Here is a 23,798-nt window from a genome sequence, read left to right on the forward strand (position 1 = left end):
AGAGGAGGCTGCTACAGGGCCCCTTTATATTGCTGCAAGTCATTAATATGCAGACCTAATGAGACTCGAGAAGAGCCAAGAGTCTCCGGAGCTCCCTGCTTCTTGCAGGGCTTCATGCTAAGTGAACAGAGTGTCTATTTTGTGTCTGGGAACCTGACAACAAACCAGGTCTTGCCAGAAGTTTACATCTGAACACAGAGCCTCTTTCATTTTTGGCCTATATATGGCGTATGATTTATTGTTGTTTTAAAAAGCCATGTATTTAGCCTCCCCCCACCCTTTCTTTTGCACTGTTTCTGATGCAGCAATCAGTGCTACTGAGTTATAAAAAGCTCCCTCTCCTCCTGCCCTCCCTGCATTCCATTTTTTTGTCTTTTACGCATTTTACTGCAGCAGTCATCTCAATGAACATTTCAATCAGCTTAGTCCCTCAACATAATGAACCATAATAACCAAACAGGAGAGAAAAGAATAAACATCTGCAGAAGGGGCTGGATTGACTGATGGTGGGAATATAATCATATAGTTGCACATCAACTGAAAGCTATTTTCTTTTAGATGCTTTCAGTGCTGTTATTGTTGTGCCTCTGCTCTTTATTCTTTCTCTCCATTTAAAAAGTAGTCTATCTTAGACAGGAACACTGAAACTACTGTCAAGCTTAGCATTCATCCTTAGCTGGGTAAATTCTTAATTTTCATAATTTCTATTTTATCAAATTAGGGGAAAAAAATTGTTCTATACTTTCAAAATAATTTCAAATAATTTAAGAGTCTGTTGTGGTTTATCAACTTCTGTGTCTTCAATGGTGATTATAGATGAAGTAAAGAAAGCTGACAATTAGGTTTGGTCTACTCACAAGTAACAGTTTGAACTGAAACCTCAAATACACAGAACTTCCAATTTAATACATTGGTGCTGTGACTGAGAATAAATTATATGCACAATTTTTAAAATGCTAGCTCCAATAGATATTTAAATAAAAATACCTCTAGAAACTGTTTAAATCTTCTGCATACATATAATATTGTTCTCCTGTAAGTTTTGGGCTGAATCGTGCTGTCATGGTGCAAATAACATGCCCCTTGACCTCAGCGATGACAAGCTATTTTGATATAAAACCTACATGCTTGCTATTAGCTTTTTATGATTAATTTTATGGAAAAAAGGAGCATAAATCTTGTTTGATCTTGAATGGCTAGAGGAAATATCTGAGGGAATGCTTTCTCAGTTTTTCAGGCTTTCTGGTGCTCTGTAATAAGTTCTTTCTAAATTATTGAAGGAAAACACTGATTAAAAACACGGCAGAAGGTTGGGCTGGTTTTTTCAAGATGTTACCTGATACCATGCAGCATCAGATTTGTTTTCAAAAGCACTGCATTTGCACCCAAAAATACTTAGCAGATAATTCACATTGACAAATAAACCTCCCCTCCCTACCCATTTTAGTCAGCAGCATGTTCTGCTCACATCTTTTTACTGTTCTGTACGTGACTTCTGTTACTGTCACACAGTCCTGTGGCACACAAGTAGCTATTCTATAGTAGTCCATTGCTCACCAAGCTGACTGTCAGAAGTCATGATCAGTTAATAGTTGGAAAGAAAAACATGCAGGATGAAAATCTTTCTCTGTCTCATAGATATATCTTGCACAATTATTAAGGGAAAATTCTGAACTAAGCTGTTCTGTATACCATAATATACTATGTTTTGAAGGGAGACTCTAGTTCACCTTTCCACAAGGTGTATTTTCTTAATAGTGATTTAATAATGATTTCAAAAGGGCTGGAGGGTATGTAAGGGACTCATATTGTTCCCATCAAAGTACCACCTGAATGTCTCGTAACTGTCCACATTTTTCTCTACCTTAATGTCCATGAAGTACAAAAGTACCGTTATTTGCATTTAGTAGGAATAGGAAGTAGTGGGATACTCAAGAGCCTACTTTTCATGGATTGAGTGATCATTTCATTGACTGGGATAGAAATCTGAGCTTTTGGGAAAAAAACTTTCCAAAGGTGAAGAAGTGCAAGAAGTTTTTGGCCAAGAGAGGAAGGATTTCTCAAAGCCCAAGTGCGTGTTTTCATTACTTGTATTCTCCTTTGTCTGAAAATGGTTGAGACAAAATCTGCTATTTGTTACAGAACAAATGCAAGAAATTCAACACTGCTACATGTTACTAACACAGTGTATTTCAATCAGGATCTGCAGGAGTAATTTCTAAGCATGAGGTTAGTTTATTTCCCATGGTTGATTAAATTCTTGGCTTCCCTTGTGAAATTGCCAACTTGGGTGCCAATTAATACTCTGCATGTGTGTATGTTTAAATTGTATGATTAGACACCTGTCCTGTAAGATTTGGACTCATGCCATCAGCTTGTTTCATATGGTTACTCACTAGCTATTCAGCTGTCTCAAGAGAACACAAAGAGTTCTTCACAGTATATACCTTTTTTCATTTTTTTCACTGAATTGGCATGTTCTCAGATGCACTTCAGGAAGGAATATCCAACATGAAAAGCTAAGTAAATGTTCTGACATGTATGTACTATGAAATGCATCAGCTTTTTTTGATAATCTCCTCTGTGCTCTACTGGACAGTAGCATTGGTGACTGTGTGAGATTTAAAATTAGGCTTCCACTAGTGGACCTTGTGAAGGGAACTGATAGGGGTGTAATACAGAGGCACAGAGTGAAACGTTGCCTCACAGCGTTTTGGTACAGTTTAGGTAAACTCCAAGAGGGTTAGTATGCATTATTGCAGAAGAGCTATGATACTTCAGTGTTCATAAGGAGAAGAATTTGAAAAGTCAGAAGAAGAATTGTGATGATAAAGAGACAAAGAAAACCAAGATGCCTTCTGAGCCTATGCAGAGTAACAGCTAAATCCTTTTTGGAAGATCACTTGGACTAAGAGTGTCTTCGATAAAGTGAGAGTGAACATGAAAATGGCTTAGAAAACTGCTTTGGCTCAAGCTGTGAGCAGTTTCTTTTTCTTTTTCTCTCTTCTTTCCTTGGGCTGCATGCTTAATAATGTTCACATCTCAATGGTCCAGATAGGCTTTGAAGTTGAGATTTGGAAGAGCTGAATATTGAAGATGTTTGAGTCTTTATTCATGTTCTTATGCAGATGAAGTAAGTTTTATCCAAGGCAGCACACCAATTACTTAGCAAGAAAGAATGATAATAACTATGTTCCATAAGTCAAATTCTTCAGTAGATGAAGTCTTTTACAAAGGAGTTTAACTTAATTATCCTTATTTACTGACACAAAACATGAATCATAGGGAAGTGAGTAACTTGCTCAAGGATAATTTAACCAAACGGATAGTAGTTCTGCTAATGGAGATCTAAAAAGGAGGCCTGGTTCCCTACATCACACCTATCTCACATCTAACTAGCTTTTTGAAGAAAAGATACCACATCAGAAACAGAAAATGTAATTTAATTCCAAGTAAAAGCCAAAGCTATGAAAAAATAGCACCTTTTGGGGAAAAAAAAACCCTCTCAATAACAGTACTACAAAAATACTTTGTCAACATTTAGTTTGTATTTTTGCTCTTTTTTACATCATTCACACGGTGATACATATGAACATGTTCACTCATTGCTCTAAATGTTTAGTGTATGGCTTTTTTTCCTTAATTAAATTAAGAAAGAACGAATTATTTAGAAATGGTTATAGGCTTAATTTTTACTTTAATTTAAGCTGTCTTTCAAGCCAATTAGAATTCCTGTACGTAGATTTTATTTTCTCCTTTTGAAATATGAAAATGAAACAATTTGGGAATATGCTTTAGAAATGTAACACTACCAAGTATCTGATTTCAAGCACCTGAAGTTTAGGAAATTCAGATGCAGATATCAAACTTATTTTTTAACTCTTTTCCTAGTTTTTATTTGTTTGTTTCTGTTGAGGTAGGGATTGGGGACTTGTTTTTCTTCAAAATCTGTGAAGATAAGGTTTTGTGAGTGCTGATATTGCCCACTGGCCTATCTTGAACAAATAGGAATGAACTAGTGGCCTTTGCCATGAGCTTTTAAATGTATGCTGTATTTAGAATAGTGCCATACATATAATTTTTCAGCACTTCAGTGCACTATACTATCTCTTTGCATCTGTGAAGGACATTTGAATTCATAGTTCAGAGTCACCTTTAAAATCTCAGTTTATCTGCATGCGAGGTCTAATTCGGTAACTAAATGAAAAATATAAAGCATTTTTCTCTAATGTGGACTTGCAATTATGATGGATAGTTTAGTTCTGAAGGACCACATATATAACCAGATTTATGAGGGAGATGAGATGGAAGTGTTATACCTCTGAGCATTTCTTTTTGTTATAAATCAAGAATATGATTCTTGATGTATGAAGGAGTTCTGTGCCAAACATCTTACTCCATTTACAGTGATATATCCTTCCTCCTTGGAATATAGCAAATAGCCATTCCCTGCCCTGGTTTTAATGCTTCTGAAGTAGAAACGGAGAATTATATACCATGACCCCAGAGGAAAAAGGTGGAGGAAGAATAGCTAGAATTCATATCGTAGTCAATCTAAATATACATAGGTACCCAGGGATTTCAGAATCAGACTGCTAATTCAGATTTATTTTTTTTCAAACTACCAAACCAAGAGCTTGGTTCTGCACCCATTCAACTTTTCGGGAATGTTGTGACTGATTTAAGTAGGAACAATACCCAGCCCAGGCCTTGCTGAAATTTCATTCCTATCATAAACAAGCATTTACATTCCAATTGTGTGTTTCAGCAGCATGTATTCAACTTCAGATGTATGTAATTATTTTTTTTTCTTTTACAAGGTCTCATCTTCAAGGGGAGAAAAGTTTGTCACACAAGCTTATATTTTATATCCCTTCCATTCATTAATTTGTTTATTCAAAATAATGATTTATAGTGACTATAACTTCTCTTTTATAATAAGCTGTTACATAATACTATTCAGTGCACTGCAGTAGACAAGCAGGATTCAGAAACTAAAAAATAAGATTTTGATAGAGACATTTTGCATTTTAGCAGCTGTTAAGAAAACAAAATAATAAAATGGAGGGTAATTTTCCAGGGGAAATAAAAGTCCTTAAAGGGAAATAAAGGATTTGTCTTTGAATATATAGCTTAAAACCAATGTTATTATAATATCTTCCTCCCACTAACAAAATAATAGAATTTAATATTTATCTGTAAGTTTTTCTTTCTCCTGCTGTCTTTTAGGAAACTTTGGGTGAATATGGTCACTGATACACTGTTAGCAAAATGTAACTAATCATTTTCCTATCAAAAGTGGGTTTATTTGTTTAGGTGTAACTTTGCTAGAAACTCTTAGAAATGAAATAACCATTTTGTATTGTTTCTTAAATCTTTTGAATGGCAAAAGGTTAGATTCTTAACATCTTTTCTTGCATAAGAGATCATTTTGTGCAGATATTTCAATACATAAGATGCACATGGTTTTGTAGACATTGTTATATATTACTTATTTCTGGGAAGCCTGCATCTGAATCTTTCTTTTCAGTCTTTGATAGCCAGTACCACTATAAGATTTAGAACTATATTCTTTGTATGCCTTGCCTGATGATCTTAATCTGATTCTTCAGTGATATTGCAGTTCACGTTTGTGTTCTTCAGCAGCTCACTGATGAGTAATTTCTTTTCAGACTTCTGCATGCCAATTAGCAATGCAAGGTTCTGATCAGAACTGGACCTAATATTGTATATGACTTCATTTAATATTAAAAAGTCATCATAAAGTGAGATTAATCTGAGGTCAAAAGTTTTTTTCCTTATGAAAAAAGGAAATAATTTTTCGGGCCTTTAGTACTCAGTCACTGGCTGATAGTTCAGAAAGATCCTTGCTTGCTGAAGAGTTGGGGTTTTTTGGTAATATGAGAGAGAGCACATAAATATTATTAATAAAGTAAAATTATGGTTCAAAACAGTGGTAGAATTCTTAATACTAATCCTTACATTGGAGATCAAGCTAATCCAGTTCTTTACTGTGTTGGCTGGTGAATGAGCTACATTACAGGAATCTTATTACAGCTGTTCAAATTTTTTTCCTAATTCTCTTGCAAGTAGTGTCATTTTTTTGTAATTCTAATGCAATGCTTGTAAATGCAGTGTTTATAACAGATTTAGTTCAGTCTTGACATACACCTAAGACACTCAGTTGTCTTTATAAATACAAGAAAAATATATTTCTTTACTGTTCTGCTTTTCTGTACGATGTTGAACATCAACTTGGAGATGCTGGTATTTGTTTACTGTATGCTTATAATTTCTTACACCATTTCTCTCAAAACAAGTATAATACAACAGCTTGGTGACTCATAGTCAAGAAATATTCTTTTGGAAGGCAGATCTGAAAGTAGTCAATATAAGCATAGCTTGTAATTTGAAATCTTAATAGCATTAAAGGATTTGTAAGCAAACAGTTACGTGTTGGCAGGGACAAGTGTTTGCTTATATAGGAATAGCATTAACAATTTTGTCAATAGTATCCACAGCCATGTCACATTGGACTACAGCTACCTTTGTATTGCTAATTACAGTAATTTATTACAGGACTTTGTCCCATTACTTGGATGACTCGATGGTAATAAGGACTGCTGCAGTAGCAATGAAAACTAGCTCTGAAAGAATAGTGTAACAATTGATTAAATAAGCCATCTTGATCACTTAAGAGCTGGATTCCTACTTTGTAAGATCTGCTTTTAATATCAGTAGGGTCTCTATCTGTATACACATGTATGCACAGATAGTTCCTTTATATAACTCATTAATATTCAATTTCATAAATGAAATCTGTGATTCTTCAATCAGGACATTTCATTTCTTTGGTTAGAGATACATTTATGTACAAACTATTCCTTCACATTCTTAAACAAGTATTTTCAACTGGTGAACCACAAGCATCAACCTATAAGTGGAACCGAACTTTATTTGAGTGGGTTCTAAACAGTGAGATCTGCAAGTGATTTTGTGAGACAGACCCACCAACACCCTTCTTCTTGTGATATTTTTGTGTGTGTGAGTGAGACGTTCTGGCATTTAGATATGCTTAGTAAGTGTTGTCTTTGACTTCTGAAGACTGGACAATCAGATTTTTTTGTGTTGGGATGAAGGTAGTGGAAGAAGCTCTTAAGACATTTCTCTTTCCACTTCTCTCTTTTCTTGGTATAATCTTTCTCATCTGTCAGCAGCTGTTTATGACGCTGAAGCTTATATCTGTAGTTTCTTTTTCTCTCATACTTGCAGGCATGGATCTGTTCTCCAATTGCACGGAGGAATGTAAAGCACTGGGCCACTCAGATCGGTGCTGGATGCCTTCCTTTGTTCCATCTGATGGACGCCAAGCTGCAGATTACCGCAGCAATCTGCATGTACCTGGCATGGACTCCGTTCCAGACACTGAAGTGTTTGAAACACCAGAAGCCCAACCTGGGGCAGAAAGGTCCTTCTCCACCTTTGGCAAAGAGAAGGCCCTTCACAACACTCTGGAGAGGAAGGAGTTGGATGGACTACTGTCTAATACACGAGCGCCTTACAAACCACCATATTTGAGTAAGTACTATTCAAAAAGCTGTATGAAAGTGTTCCCTTTGCGGGAATAAGAATTAGCTCTTTCTGCTATTCATAGTAGGAATAATACAGACACAATTTTAGGAGCAGTGGAGGAAAATGACTCCCCCTGGATTCAGGCACCACCAAAGAAGGCGTTATTTAATGCTTTTTAAAAAAGACAAAACCTTGATTATTTTTAGCATGACATGATTGTCCCCAACAAAAGTATCAGCGAATATCAGGGGGGTTGCTCCATTTTGTCTTCTAATGCTGGATTATTTTCTAAGTTTTCTTGGATAAATGGTTTAAACACTGACATTGCCAGACTAATATTTTTTAAGACTAAAATTAAGTCAAGAGAGCTGTCCTAGGAGTTTCTTTTTAGGATTGAGCAGTACCTTACAAATGCACAGTATGTGCATTATTTTGAGGTAACCTTTTACATAGTTAACATTAAGGGTCTGGAAGGAAGAAGAAAAAACATTTTGCCTTTGGTCTGATCACCTTTCAGCCTATGTAGTATTGGCTTTTATCATCACTCCTCCGTGCCTTCTGTCTTGTTCCAAAATCTTGCCTCTTTTTTCAGTCACCTTTTAATTATGGTTGGGTGGCATGAAAGAGACATATCTCATAAAGACATTCATAATTCCTTTTGGAGTCTGAGGCAGTTCTGGAACCCATGAGTAATACTGTGATCTAATATGTCTTTTCATTCCCTTTAGCAGCCCTCAGTATTTTATTACACTGTAATCTCGTCTTCAAGAGTTTATGATGTTTGTCTTATCCAAATAAGCCAAAGACATTAACATTGTAATACTGACCCTTTTTTAAGCAATGAAAGTATTTTAGGACAGCAAATCAAGTTTAAAAAAAAATAAATAATCTCACTGAATGGTATTAATTTACTTATTTTTATAAAGCATTTAATTGTTCTGAAAGGTGCTGCATTGGCAGTCCTGGCATGTGAAGATCTTTGCTACAGATCATTCTCAACACATACAGCTCAGTTTTCCCTTCTTAATTAGCTGTCTCAGTATTTCGGTCCCTCATAAAGATCTTTTTACCCCTTTACTCTTCATATTTGCTTTACTGAAAGCTTCTAAATTTGGATATCAATTCTGATCTGTGAAAGCCCTTCCTAAAAGACTTGTCCTGAGACCATCAGCTTATTTTGTGTAGGTCAAAATGTCAGGCATCAATCATCTGGTCATACTTTAAAGACCAATGTGAAATTTAAGTTACTTATGATCTAAAAACTCACAAGTCTGACTTTCTCTAACTGGTCTTCCATCTTAAAATCATAGAATAGTATTGTAGAATTGTTAAGGTTGGAAGAGACCTTAGCGATCATCAGATTCTAACCTTCCTGATATGGGCAGGGACACCTCATACTAGACCAGGCTGCACAAAGCCTCATCCAGCCTGGCCTTGAACACCTCCAGGGAGGGAGCTTCCACAACCTCCCCAGGCAACCTGTTCCAGTACCTTACTACCCTCGTGGTAGACCCTTTCATGAACTGAAACTCTCTTTCAGTTTTAATCCACTACTCCTTGTCCCAGTTTGACCTGTAAAAAGTCCCTCCCCAGCTTTCCTGTAGCCCCCTCAGGTACTGGAAGGCCGCTATAAGGTCTTCCCAGAGCCTTCTCTTCTCCAGGCTGAACAGCCCCAACTCTCTCAGCCTGTCTTCGTAGCAGAGGTGCTGCAGCTCTTTGATCATCTTTGTGGCCCTTCTCTGGACCCTCTCATTTGCCTATAAGAAACAGTCTTCAAGTACTAAACTGTAATCTAGCAATACAAATTGCATCTCTATCACTTCAGTTAAAAATTTGAGTTGTGTAGCATTGATGGTCTAATCACAGCAGAGTTCTTGCAGAGATGCAGTGTGTGCATTACAGTGATAATTACAGCTGATGACACCACAATGGTAGTTTTGTTTTATTTGTTTTTTTCTAGGACTGCAAGTTTTGTTTTGAATAACAATGAAATATTTATTTTATTGACAGTTTAGGGATTTAAAATGTTGTTCAGCTAAAATAAGTAGCATTGCTGAATAATGTGTTTACATATAGACATCAGTCTACATTGTACACTTTTCTGGTATAAGAGCATTAAAAATGGAGGTAAACTGTGAGAAGTAAACAACTATTAAGTAATCCATGCTTGAGAATCCACATTTAGTTTTGCTTTATTTCTTTGAACCTCAAAGCTAAAACTGCTAAAAAACAAGAGTAATATTTCTTCAGCTTACTTTCCTTTATTTTTGTATTTCCTTTAGTGAAATTTTAGATTATAAATGTATAGCAAATAACAGGAGCAAAGAAAGAAAAATAAACACAATAGTTGTAGCAACGTGTAAATAATTAATTATTAATAATGCATTCAATGGATAAGGCGAGAAGATTTCCTAAGAAGTTGATTCAGGAAGGAAATTTAGTTGAGCCACTGGGTAATTGCAATTGTAATAAAATTAAATTCAGCTTCTTAACAAAGAAGATAGTATCAAAGTAAGTTTGTCATTAGAATGATTTTTTTAAAAGAAGTGATTAAAATGTATGAAACAGAACCCTTATGTTCAGCAAAAATACTGTATAAAAACTTGTAGCATGTATGAAAAGACCATATGAAAAATCAGTAGCAAAGAATAAAAACTACACTGCAGAATAGAAAAACTGAAAAACTCTCTTTAAAAAAGAGAGATTCTTAAGCAAAATTATAAGAAAAGAGCATAAATTCTAGCAGGCAAACTTTAGGATTGTAATTAATGGACATAAGAGGGTCTTTGTATAGCAAATAGCCAAAGGCATACAAATAAATACAGACAATTTTTAAGATGTCAAGTGTAGCATGGTAAGAGTGGATTGGTGGGTCTTTTGAGATGCACTGCTGGAAAGCAGCTCTGAGGAGAAGGATCTTGGAGTCCTGGTAAACAATAAGATAACAATGAGCCAGCATTGTGCCCTTGTGGCCAAGAAGGCAAATGGTACCTTGTGATGCATTAGGAAGAGAGTGGCCAGTAGGTCGAGGGAGGTCATCTTCCCCCTTTATTCTTCCCTAGTGAGGCCACATCTGGAATGCTATGTTCAGTTCTGGGCTCCCCAATTCAAGAGAGACAGGGAACTGCTGGAGAGAGTTCAGCAGAGGGCAACAAAGATGACTGGGGGACGGGAACATCTCTTTTATGAGGAAAGTCTGAGAGACCTGGGAGTCTTCAGCCTGGAGAAGGCTGACGGGAGACCTTATTAATGTCTATAAATATCTAAAGGGTAAATGTAAGGAGGATGGAGTCAGGCTCTTTTCAGTAGTGCCCAGCAATAGGACAAGAGGCAACGAGCATAAACTGAACAGAGGAAGTTCCATCTGAACATGAGGGAAAACTTCTTCACTATGATGGTGACAAGACACTGACACAGGCTTCCCAGGAGGGTTGTGGAGTCCCCTTCTCTGGAGACATTCAAGACCTGCCTGGATGTAGTCCTGAATAATGTGCTCTGGGTGATCCTGTATTATCAGGGGAGTTGGACTAGATGATCTCTAGAGGTCTCTTCTGACTCGATGATTCTGCGTGTGTCTGAGTGTGTGTATTTACCAGAGGGGGGATGGAGGGAACAAGACGGGCATGTTTAGGGAGCCATCCATCCCAGGTAAACATTTCAAATATGCGTGCAAGACTCAGTCATAGAAGAGGTTATTCTTGACAAGTTGTCTACAACAGGAAGAATTATGGATTACGTGCAGCTTTAATTTTTAGTTTCTAACAAAACTATAGAATGTCAGAAGTTGTGTTAAAAAAGGTACTAGAAAATCTTGTCACTTAGAAACCATTGAGAAACCTTAGCATAAGAACACAAAATTGTAAGTTGGAGATCTTAAGAACAAGGTAGCTGGTATCTGTCCAGGAAAATAGCACAGAAAGATTGTCAACCTATTAGAATTTTGATAGAGTGTGTGAGAATTTATCAATGTAGTGCATTTGAACTGTCAAAATCAAACACTTTAGCATAGCTTCTGTGTAGTAGAAGAAGCTATTAAAGTGAGCAAGTGTTGTCATGGGCAAAGTATTACCAGACTCTCTGTGCCTAAGAGAAAAAAATAAGGATAAATGGAACAGGTTATCAGAAGCAGAGCACCCCAATTGTCTATGCAGAGATCTCTGGAATTTAAAAAAAAATAATAATCTAGAAATGGACATGACAAAAAGGGGCTGGTATTTGTAGGATGACATGAAATGGTTAAAGTCAATCAAGTCTGGTGGACTTTGTATGTCCACAGTGTGCTGTGAAGCATGGTCCAGAAAATCCAGATCTGCTTCTGATCTAGCTCACCCTGGAACTGAAAGCTGTAGAGCTGTGTCACATGGTGGAACAGCTGAGCAAACTGACTGGCTTTAGCTTTGTTGTTAGCACAGTGGCTACAGATGTTGAGTGGGAGCTCTGTGTGGAGCTTTCAGTGTGCCATATCAGTGTGCTTGCTCAAGTTTGTGTCTGCTTGGGGTTCCTGCCCTGTGTCCCTGTTGGTGCATTCAGTGCAGAACCCTGGAGAAGATAAATGAGGAAGGTGATGTGTATTGTCACGACAAATGTGAATTCTTCTTGAGAAAAAGGACCATGGAGTAATTCCCCGAAAAAGGTGCCCAAATGTACAAAGCCAGCAAGAAGGAAATAAAATGTCAGGCTGTAAAAAGTAATTTAATTGAAAATACTCTAAAAACAAACCCCTTAACACAAACCATATCACTATGTTGTTTTAGCCAATCCAGTCGCTCCATAGAAATACATAACAGAATGGCAAAAATACTGAAAATATTTCTATGCAAAGTCATATCAAAAGCTTTGTACTAATTAATTTAGACAAGCTGTGGTAGGGACATGAAGTAAACAGGAGACTGCATGAAAACAGAGAAGTTAAGCTGGACAATTTTGTTTTCTGTTGTCAGTAACAAGAGAGCAGCAAGGCAGCAAAACAATTGAAGGGCAACCAGGTCATGAACTGATAAGATCATACACATTTGATAAAATTATACACATTTGACACAAATAATGCAGTAATCTGTCGAATTATGATTATGGAGTATGATTGAAACCAAAGGCTTAATAGTGGGGATTTGGGTGTTCTCTTCTTTGTTGTTTAAGGTTTAGGTCATTGCATGGGTAAATGAAAACAGCAGCAGCTCTATTACAAATTATAGTGTAGAAAAAGATATAAAACCTTTTACTTGAAAGGGTTTCTTTATGTACCATTATAAAATTTTCACCTTACTTGTTCAAGATATATTTTTTACATATGGTTTAAGTACTTATGATGAGTACAAGTTATAAAATGGTGATGGGATCAATAAATTGTAGGGTTTTTGAAAACCATTTTCTCATAGAGTGACTCGAGGTTTCTTCTGACTTGCGTATTCTTCTTACTTTATAATTTACACTTATTTCTTTTTATTAATCCATGTGACTTGAACACTGCCTTTCTGCAAACACTTAAGAAATTTTCATAATGACTTGAATGTTCATAAAGCATGAAAGTGATTGTGAACTTGACTGGAGAAAATAAGTGAAATAACACTGATGAGGAAAATAAAACATGGGTTTTGAACAATTCCTACATTTAAAAAATAGATAGTAAGCATTTCCATCTATTTTCCATTGAGTGGTAGTTATACTAGCTATTATTTTTGTATTTCTACTCCAGTGACCAAAAACCCTAATCCAATATGCGAACTCTGTTGTACCAGATTCTGTAGGATATCTAGCAAAGACTATCTTTACAATGAATCAGTCTGATTCTGATCTATTTCTAATACTTTAGACCAGATTCTGAGGAGGTAACAGTGGGAATAGCAGCATTACATCCATCTCTGTAGTTTGTTGGTCTATAATTGGTTAGAAGAAGTAGCCTTAATTTATACTATTTTTATTTTTTTTCCCCTGAAAATATGGATCATTCTATATTTGCATTTCTTTTATAATACGTTAGAGCTTTCCTAAAGTTACATACTGACGTTAGTGATAGAATGCTTTTTTCTTCCTATTAAAAGGCTAGAAATTTTTTAAGATATTCAGTCAAATTTTGCCATAATACCTTAACTTTCTGTGTAGAAATGCTTATTTTGCTCTAAAAAAAATGACTTTGGCATTGCTTAATCTACTTTGGAAGCAGGTTAAAATAAACTACATAAAGGCACAATTTACTACATAGAATAATAGTGTTTATACAAGGAGACATTTTGGAATAATAATTGTGTTCTAAAGTAGCCTCCTAATTAGCTCTGCAATATTTTCTACATAGGCAAAAACATCTTCATCTTCACTCATGAAACTATGTAATTATTATGGTGATTATTGCCAACACCATCAACATATTTCCTCAATGAATGAGGATTTTATCATGTTACATATGACATATACATAGAGAATAAAAAAGCTGGACTCTTCCCCAGAGAGCTGACCACCTAAGCGAGGTGAATTGAACGGGGGGGGGGAAATCTCCTTTTTTTGGCTAACTTGTTTAGATTTATGTGGCATGGTTACTACCTTTGACAGATTGGTCTAGGCTTGCAGAGTCAAAGGATTTGCATGAGACTTGTTTGTATCATTCAAAAAATTTAAGGTTAAGCTCATTCTGTGCCTCTGTTTCTTTGCCCAGATATCCATGGACTGCCTTTGCAGTAGAGGTACAAGGAAGGTCTGTACCCAGTCAGGGAGTTTGGGCTTGTGTCTGAGCATAAATCCTGTGTTCATGTGAAAGGGCAGACGTAGTCCAAGGTCCTCATTCTACAAAATACTTGTCACCTGCTCAACTTGACCTATTCAAGTCCAGTTGGTTTACAAATAAAATTAAAAAGCTTTCTAAATTATTTGCACAGTTGAATGCTTAGGAATTGGACCACCAACTTATTTCAAATAATCTGCCATAGGGCTGGCACAAAGGATGGTTTCACTTGCAATAATTACCCATCTCTCTGAATTAGATTACAGCAAATGACCTAGAGGAGAAAAATTACCATGTCTTTGTACCAGGACAAGAAGTGTTTCACAATCCTTTCATTATTTTTCAAAGGAATAAAAAAAGTGTATGTAAATATTTTTTTAGTATTTTGATCTAGTTAGGATCATAAAGTCATATATAACACAACATTTTCTGCTGATTTTTAACATAAATACATAAAAAGATGTTTTAGGCAAGAAGTCTACTGTTTTGGAAAAGTTTCAGTAAAAAATAGGACATTACGATTTTATACATTTAATATGATGGAAGAAGAATTTTCTTTGGGTTTTGGTTTAGCTATGTCTCATTTCTGGAAATTATTTGTGTAGTTTTAGCATAGCTGTGGTAGACATTAAAGCATTACATCTACATAAATATAAATAACAGCTATTTTGAATAGGACACTTGATCATTTTAATTTTTTTTAATAAGGCTTGTCTACATTTTTGCTTTTTAAATTAGTCCACTTGATTTCTAATACAAATCAGGAAAACTTGTGAGCTGTCTGATTCCTTCATTAATCATTTTTAACTCAATTTGTGATTTTCACACATACTTGAAGTAAAAATGCACACAAGGAAAAACAAACAAATTAACACCAATAATTTGCATGTACATCTTACAATTCTTGGGGTAAGAAGAAAGAAGACATTGTAATGCTGGAATAAAAAATTGTTGCATCGAAATGCAATTTTTATTGGTATGAATAAAAAAGTGATATGTGCATAGTAAAAGAGTTGTTCCTTTGTGAATAGTACAGTTTCGTGCACAAAAACAATATTAAAATTGCATCTTTCAACTTTAAATCTGATCTGCATAGCTGAATATTGTGTATATCCTGACCCAGACAGTGGAACTCTTCACTTTAGAATTTTTCTCTGTGACAGGATACAGCTCTCATTTCTGCACTAGTGAAAATGACATGCAAAATTGCTCAGCAAAAATGGAAGCTGATGTTGAAAAGCCAACATCTAGTAGTGCTAAGAAACCTAATTGAATGCTTGTCCTTTTCTAAAGTCTAATACAGCATTCACATTTTTACTGTATCTGAAATGCTAAGAGTTTTATTAATTTATACCTCAATTTTGCCAGTTCAGATACATCCTCTCTATTAGGTAAATAAAGCTTGCCAGAAACCCCTAAACAGGTGGTACTAATTAAAACATGATATGGGGAGAGCAAGACCATCATGTATTTTTACTCATTATTGTAGGTATTCTATGATCTTGAATACACCACTTATGATGATTCACTGTTCAATGATTATTGCATAACTTCTGAAAGGTATTTTTATCTCACATTCATGACTGGTCTGAATGTATTCCTCTTGGAGCTGTTGCTCAAAGGAAAGAACACTGCAATAATATAAAGGAAATGGATAACTCAGGAACAAAATTAGAAAGGAATATATAAATATGCAAAGATAACTTGGCTGTAACCCATTAAATTTAGTCATTTCACCATTTTAAATATTTTTATTAGAATAATGGATATAAGAAAAATAAATAAGCATTCTTCTTCTTATTTTAAAACACAGATGTTAGCTATTACATTTAAATACTACTTGTTTGAATCTCTTAATGTAACTGTGATCATGGACAGAACTAACAGTACCCTATACCGTTCTAATAAGTACTGATAAATACTGAAAAAAAAATATCAATTTGTTTAGTTTACGAAGTGTCCTTTACCTTAAACAAATCTAGGGTTCTTTGCAACTGCAGTGCAGGTAAATAGTTGAAAAAGTTTAAAAAAACTTGAGTAATGTTTATTTTAAAAGAAAATTATGTTTTTAGTTTGTGTTAAAATGTATAATTTCAAGTAATTCTTTAATAGCTGTAAAAGCCTGTATTTGCCAGTTCTGACTTCAACACTCAGAAGTCTTGTATATCTCTCTTAGACTGGTGCTATATTTATTCATTCATGTAAATTTTGAGAGTGCTTATGTCTACCATGAATATACCATCTGTGGAGATTTTTTTTTACATAATGAAATATCATTTTCTGGATTCCTATCAGTTGAATATGAAAAAAACCCCAACACAAACAAAACAGCAGAAAGATTGCTTGAATCTCTAAGAGTAATATTTGCGATTACTGTGTTATGCTGGTGTAGAATTCCAAAATGCCTCTTGTCCTATAAATTTAAATCCTATGACAAAAGTAATTTAGCCACTTACAGACCTGAATCTCTTTGGAAAGCAAAGAGATGTTAGCTGGTAACATTTTCAAAGGCACCAAAGTTACTTATTTTTGATAGGCAAACTATTGATTATGAATAAACGCTATTCTTAAATGTGCAAACCTCCTTATTGTGACTGTCAGGAGCTGGAGAATTGAATGTGTGCCTAATCCTGGATCTCTGCACAGCAGTCTTATCCTCTCTGCTTGCCTCTGTCTGAGGAACTTCTTGGCCTGCAGAGCAGACAAAATTATTCTTGTTTCTGGCTCTTCTGCTGCACACAGTAACTCTGATTTTCCACTGTCATCTCCACTGGTTTAATTTTTGAGGCTTTTTTATTATTATTATTCTGTTTTTATTTCTTAACCACAGGATGAGAAATAGGGAAATCCATTTAAAGAATGCAACAAATAGCCAGTAAGAGAAAGAACTGCATCTATTTATCGTGTTTGGACAAGCACACTGTAGGGATTGGTGTTACTATTTATCTGGCAAGCCTGTAAATAGCTCTATTTGTACACTACCCACCAAGAATCCACAGTTTCATGCTAGCAGTAGGATGACTGCTGCTGCAAAGTAGCTGTCAATATATTTAATTCATTTTAGAAACATAGTATTGTGAAGTCAGAAGGGTGAAAAATTATTTATTTGGTACCTTCTTGTGAGACAGGAAGTAGGAGACACAGAACAATTTTAAACTTTAGTACCTAATAAATCGTTGGGAGAACTAAATATGGTGATAGTAATCAATGTGGACTCACGGAAAACCCAAATTCTCCCAAGGTAATTTTATTTCATTCTTTGATAGGACAATGGTCTTTATTGTTTGAAGAAAATATTGTGGATGTGGGGAAGCAAATCTTCAGAATTTGCTTCCTAAATTCTGTCTGAAAATTACGTGCATGTATGAGTTGTGCATTTCTTGCATACACATTAATCAATTTCATATGTGTAAATTGTATTATTTTACATGACATTTTCACAGGTTATCAGGAGTAATGTGGATTAGGAAGGAAAAAAATATGGATGCAGAGTAGATTCACCCAAGAAGTTACGGGGATGACAGACTCCTGTTTTAGCAAGTGACCCAAGTCCTCTGACTTTATGTTTTCGCCTCCAGCATCATGGCTGCATTCAGAACTGGGAAAGGATTCATTATGGAACTGATTGAATGCAACCTTTCTTTATTCATAAGGAATTTTATAGATGCTGATACTGTGGATTCATCTTATGTCAGAGTAAAATTCTGTCACTTTATGACTTTTTTAGTTGCCTATTTGTGCTTCCATTTGACATCTATCCTCTATTGGAATTTAGATGACACTTGAGTGTTGCTGCTCTTCTTGCTTACAAATGAGATGCAGTAATAACTTTTTTCCTCTTCTACTTGAGGTTAAGTGCTGTGTGCTTTGTACTTAGAATATTCTTTATGTCCAATATGGCTACACTGCTTCTAAGTAATTAAACAAGATCTTTCCCAGCACTGGAATGTTTTGGTCTGTACTCTTACACTCCCTGGCATGCCTTTAGTCTGTGTCAAATAGCTTTCTTCTCTACTAAGTCCTGGGCATGATGCAGGTGTCAGAACATGGGCTAGGGACCATTCCTGAAAGGAGATTGAGTATTATCACACTCTATGGCCCCCATAAATTGCTTTATTGGGTTGAGAAATTTAATAATGTGGATATAAATTATTCCATTCTGGTAGTCTTAAGTAACAAAGAGTGGTCATTGGCAGATTTCACTCACAGAATAACAGAAGTTTTGAAAAGATCGTGAGAAGTTGATGTGGTTAACACTCAAGTATGTTATCTTAAGTAAACTGGGAAGGATTCTGAAATCAGACTGTATGCTGCTCATGAAAAAACATGTTAAGTACTGCAGCTTAGAAGTGGGAAATAAAAAGTGCACAAAAAGAGAGGGGACATACCTTCCAAGTCTCAGTGCCACCTAATCCCTGCTAGGGGAGAGGGACAGTGGAAAAAAGCATCACGGCAATGATAAATTGGATACACAGTGTGATGCTGGTAATACTGTAATGCATGTCACCTCATATAAGAACAAGTATATGTAATTATTTCAGGCCAAATCCACCATGATTAATTTAGGCACCTCTGAAGGCCACCAAGCCGTGACTTACACGTGTCTGCTTCTCCCTTGAATCTGTAAGGAACTTAGGCACTTAAGAGCAATTTAGGAGGAATGGTTCATATCCCTCCTCCCCAGAGCACTGAAGATTTAAGACACATTGTAGGCAGCCTTTAGTGTATTCTGCACTGGTTAACTCTCAAACTGACATGTTCATTTCCAGGCTTGTCAGTCTAAAGAGATATATATTGTAGATTTCAGAAGACTGCAATAAAATGGTGACATTAAAAACAAATCCACAAAAAATCTAAAACCCTAAAAAAACCCCAAAATCACATGGAGGAAAAATAAAATAAGACTGAGGAGAAGAAATAATTGTTGTATACAAATAATTTAATCAATTTTTATAAAAAAAAAAAGAAGGGAATCAAATACTGGTATTACTAAAGATAGTACCAAAATTATTAGCTTACAGTGAATGGGGAAGAATGTACATGTTATGTTAGTAGAACATGTATGCAATTAAAATATGTTGTTGATGGAGATTTTGGAAATATTCTTAGGGAATAGGTTCTGTGCTAAGCTTGACATACCTCAGGAATAATTTAGGAGTTATTTAATTGTTCTTAATACAGTAAATAATTTAAAGAACTCTTGCAAAATTAAATATTTCATGATTCTCTGATTATAATGGTGATGTCATGTACTATCTTTAGTATTGTCATAAAATCATAGAATCATTAAGGTTGGAAGGGAACCTTCAAGATCATCAAGTTCCAACCTCCCTGCCATAAGCAGGGAACCCTACCACTTGATTAGGTTGCACAAAACCTCATCCAACCTGGCCTTAAAAACCACCAGGGATGGGGCATCAACAGCCTCCCTGGGCAACCCATTCCAGTTCCTCACCACCCAAGGGTGAAGAATTTCTTCCTAAGATCTAATCTAAATCTCCCTCCTCTCACTTTAAAACCATTCCCCCTTGTCCTGTCACTGTCTTCTCTGATGAAAAGCCTCTCCTCAGCTTTCCTGTAGCCCCTTTCAAGTATTGGAAGGTGCTATAAGGTCTCCCCAGAGCCTTCTCTTCTCTAGGCTGAACAGCCCCAACTCTCTCAGCTTGTCAGGTAGATAAGATGGCTATAATAATAGAGAAAGATAAAAATGCTTTCTTCTGCTCATTGTATCTTGTGGGAAAACTGTCTTTGGTATTTTTATGGTACATTATAGAATATAGCTTAGCACTTTCTGTGCTGAATTGTAGTAACTAAAAAGCATTGTTTCTGTAGTAAATAATCACAACCAGAGATAAATCAAATCTGACATGTACTGTGCCACTGGGCTGTTGCTGGCAGTGAAAAAAAAAATTGTTAGCATTTAGAACAGAAAACCAAATACACATAAAAGTATCTTATGTGCTGCAGAACATTGATGACAAAATCCAGGATGTGATTCAAAAGAAAATCCTTCTTAATCATATGTTTAATGTAAAGCACATGTTGATTAAGGTCAGTGCTTAAACTAAAGCTTATGCTTCAGGATAGCCCTGAACAGAGAGAAATTTTATCTGGTGCTTACACAAACTGAGGCTTGGATATTTATTGTTAAGATGGGAATTTATTTTTTTATATGTATATTTTTTATTATTTGATTATTATTTTTTTTTCTCCAGAGCATCAGGTAATTCCAGGTAGAATATAAATCTCAGAGCACTCAATAGCACCAGAGAAATACTATTTCAGTGACTGTCATGTGTCAACATTTGTATCACGTATCACTTGCCATATGAAAATATTTACCAAGATATCTAAAATATCTTTTCAGGATGTATTTTCAAATCTTGAAATGAAGCTAATAGAATTGGTAATATGTGACAGTCAGAAATTTGGTAAATAAAGTTTTTGCAATATAGAGTGATAACCTGCTTAAGTTTTTGATACAAAATCCAGCACTATGTTCAAATTTGAAATGTGGCAGTTTTGTACTTAAATGGAAAGCACAAAGCTCTTTCTCCCTTTTCATAGAGTAGGTAACACTATTTGTCATGTTCACTAGATGATGGTCAGTGCAGCATCCACCACTGTCAAAGTTTGGCTTGGGTGGGTATGACTTTTTTTACCTGATTTAAATTAATATAGACATGGAAATGTATGCACTTAATAGAAGGCAAAAAGAAAGGACAATATATGTGGTTACATTGTTTAGACAAAAGATAGCTTTTTGGCATAATCATCTTCGTTCCATCTTTGTAAAGATCTATTCTCAAAGGAATGAAAGATTTTAATGGTCTGTGGGATTTTTATTTTTATTTTTATTTTTTTTTATTTTATTTAGCTAAAAGAAAGTCTGTTTCAGAAGAGGTTCAGTGCAACGATTACAAACTTTTACATTTTGGCCTACTTTATTTGAGCCCAAAGAAATAATACTCAATTTATTTATTTCTTTGTTTGTTTATTATTGTCCACATAAACTCTAGTTAATTGTACCCATCAGTCCAAATGCTGTTGGTTTATTTTAGAAACAATATTTATATTTTGGGTTTTGCAGATCCCAGAAAGAACATTTCAGTCATATTGAATTCCATGTATTCAAGTTCTGCCTTGATGCAATTTGCATGTTCACATGCAGGAGCTTCTCTTGCTTTCCTTATTGTCTCAGACTCCAGAAATGGCCAGACAGAATATGCTCTCATTCTTACCTACCTCCCCTGGTGGCCTTCAGGTGTCTTTAGACATATACATATGCACATAAACAATGGCCATCAGAGCCAACAGGTCACTGACATTAGGGGAGAGTTGGCCTTTTTTTTTTTTTAAGTTCATAAGTAAGTATGTTCCATCTTTTTTTTCCCAACTATTTTATACATAGAGTTAAGAAAACCACATTAATTGCGTAAAATATAACATGGGCATCTGGAACACAAGCTACTTTGTCCAAGTGTGCTCTACAGAATACATAGATTTGAAGCACTAAAGCCTTGAAAGAAAAAAGTTCTGCTTAAACTAATTCATGAGGAAAAGATATGTGAGAAACATATTATTACCATATTTGTGCACCAGAGTTTATCGGACTGGATAAGGCAACCTATTTCTATAATGCCAGTAGTGGAATTGTCATAAAGTGTTATTAGCAATGCTTTTTAACAGCGTCTTTAATAGCTCATTTAAAAAAACCCAGACTTTATGGATTGCGAAAGGTACTGAATTGACACCTGCAATGACTGGAATACTTTTTTATCCACAGAACATGGGTGGCAGCAGAGTAATCCCCATCCTACATCCCCCAGCCCCAGCCCCAGCCGTGTGTCTCACCCTTTACCTGGATACACCACTACAAAGGGTGAGGGAGCTATGGTAGTTTACTCTGCATTCCCATTCACTTGTTGACCTCTTTCCAAAAATACAGTTACTGATAACTGAATTGGCGCTCCAGGTTAACAGAAACAGCCAGGTTATTTCATACAGAATACCTTCTACCACTGCTTCAATCCTGGTCTCTATTCAATTGGGCCGAGTTGAAACAAGAACACTGCATTTGCAGTCTGTTGCTTGTCACCAGAATTATCCATTCCTGGCTCTGTCAAAGCTAATGGGACTTGGTGAAGGGCAGTATTTCATCTACTACCATTAACATATAGACTATAAAGCAAACCATAAAAATAAAAAGAGAATTAAAATTAATAATGCAAATTTAGAACCAACATTGCCATATTGTACCTGAGGTGATTGATTACTTTTAAAACTCTTGTTCCCTACAAGTGCAGGCATTCACTGTAAAGCCTGAATAGCTGGGCTGTTTCTGAGTGAATGCGGGAGATTACAGCCTCTTGCAACCTCTGCATCAGTTGCAGTGTTGCATGGGGAGCACCTGATCTACATACACGTGGCATGATGAGGGACATATTTTTTATAGGGGCCCACAAGAAAAAACATAATGCATTGAGTGTTGCATAAAAGCCCACACAAAGAGAAATAATACTTTAATATTGTGCTAACTTAGAGAATTTGGATCTGAAATAGCAAAATGACAGTTTACATACTGACTTTTCCCCCTTGTTCTCCTGTTGCATAGCTTTCTTTGATTTAAAAGAAAGATTTTAGGTTCAAGTGTCTTCTTTCTCTTAAGTGATAGGGAATCTGCAGTATTTCTTTAACAGCAGCAGTATGCCTGGCATTGGATACTTTTTGGTGATTTTATTGTCTAGGGGTTCATTTGTACTGTTGGCACTTGGGGGAAACTCAGCAGTCAATCTGTTACAGCAGGTACAATGCTGTGGGAGTTTATGGAGCTCTTAAATATAGTATAGAGTGAATGTGACAACAGTTATAAAAAGTATAGGATGTGTCTTCTTTTGCTGCTTCTGTTGCCAGCTGTGGAGGGAAGCAGCAGGCCTTCTCTCCATCCTAGTTAGGTTAGCTAGTAATACTAAGCAGGAGAAAATGTTTCAGAGAGTTTGAAGGTCTTCCAAATACAGGCAATCCCTTCTAGGGTTTGCCAAAAGAGGAAATGTATATGACCGTATTCATGGCTGTAAAGTAGTAGTCTGACATCAAGTCTGGAAGTAATAGGATGATTCACAACAGAGTGAAAGGAAGATTTATTAGAGACTAGGGCTTTTACAGTATTTTCTGTTCATTTCCGATTCAAGCTAGAAATAGTCCTTGCACACTTTACTTTTTCTTTTCTATTTCTTATATTAGTGTTTTTCTGTTTATTTACCACTGATGTCTATACATGGCTTCTTTCATTAGTCTACACAGAACTAGCTCACTGTGAATGGGAGGCTAAGTAGTGCATGCTGAACAAAGGAATATTTTATTTATTTATTTATTTTCCCAATTTTATTGCAATTCTGTATACATTTTATGCATTAAGCACTCCTACTGTCACACTCAAAATCTTTGTTTAGGTCTTTAGGTAAGGATCGATAGTCAGTACAGCACAAATTTTGTACTCTAAGAATTTTAATTG

The 23,798-nt window shown here is 35.6% G+C and overlaps 1 protein-coding gene across 1 annotated transcript in view; it reads left to right on the forward strand.

Annotated features, from left to right (window-relative positions):
* Positions 1–7,628, forward strand: part of PCDH10 (protocadherin 10) — a 13,935-nt gene extending 6,307 nt beyond the window's left edge. The window contains exon 5 of the mRNA XM_010008984.1: positions 7,273–7,628. Coding sequence (XP_010007286.1) covers positions 7,273–7,628 — 356 coding nt within the window. The remainder of the gene's footprint in view (positions 1–7,272) is intronic.
* The last annotated feature ends 16,170 nt before the right edge of the window (positions 7,629–23,798 follow it).

This window comes from Chaetura pelagica, unplaced genomic scaffold, assembly GCF_000747805.2.
Source record: "Chaetura pelagica isolate M959 unplaced genomic scaffold, ChaPel_1.0 scaffold221, whole genome shotgun sequence".
In the NCBI taxonomy this organism is placed as follows: Eukaryota; Metazoa; Chordata; class Aves; order Apodiformes; family Apodidae; genus Chaetura; species Chaetura pelagica.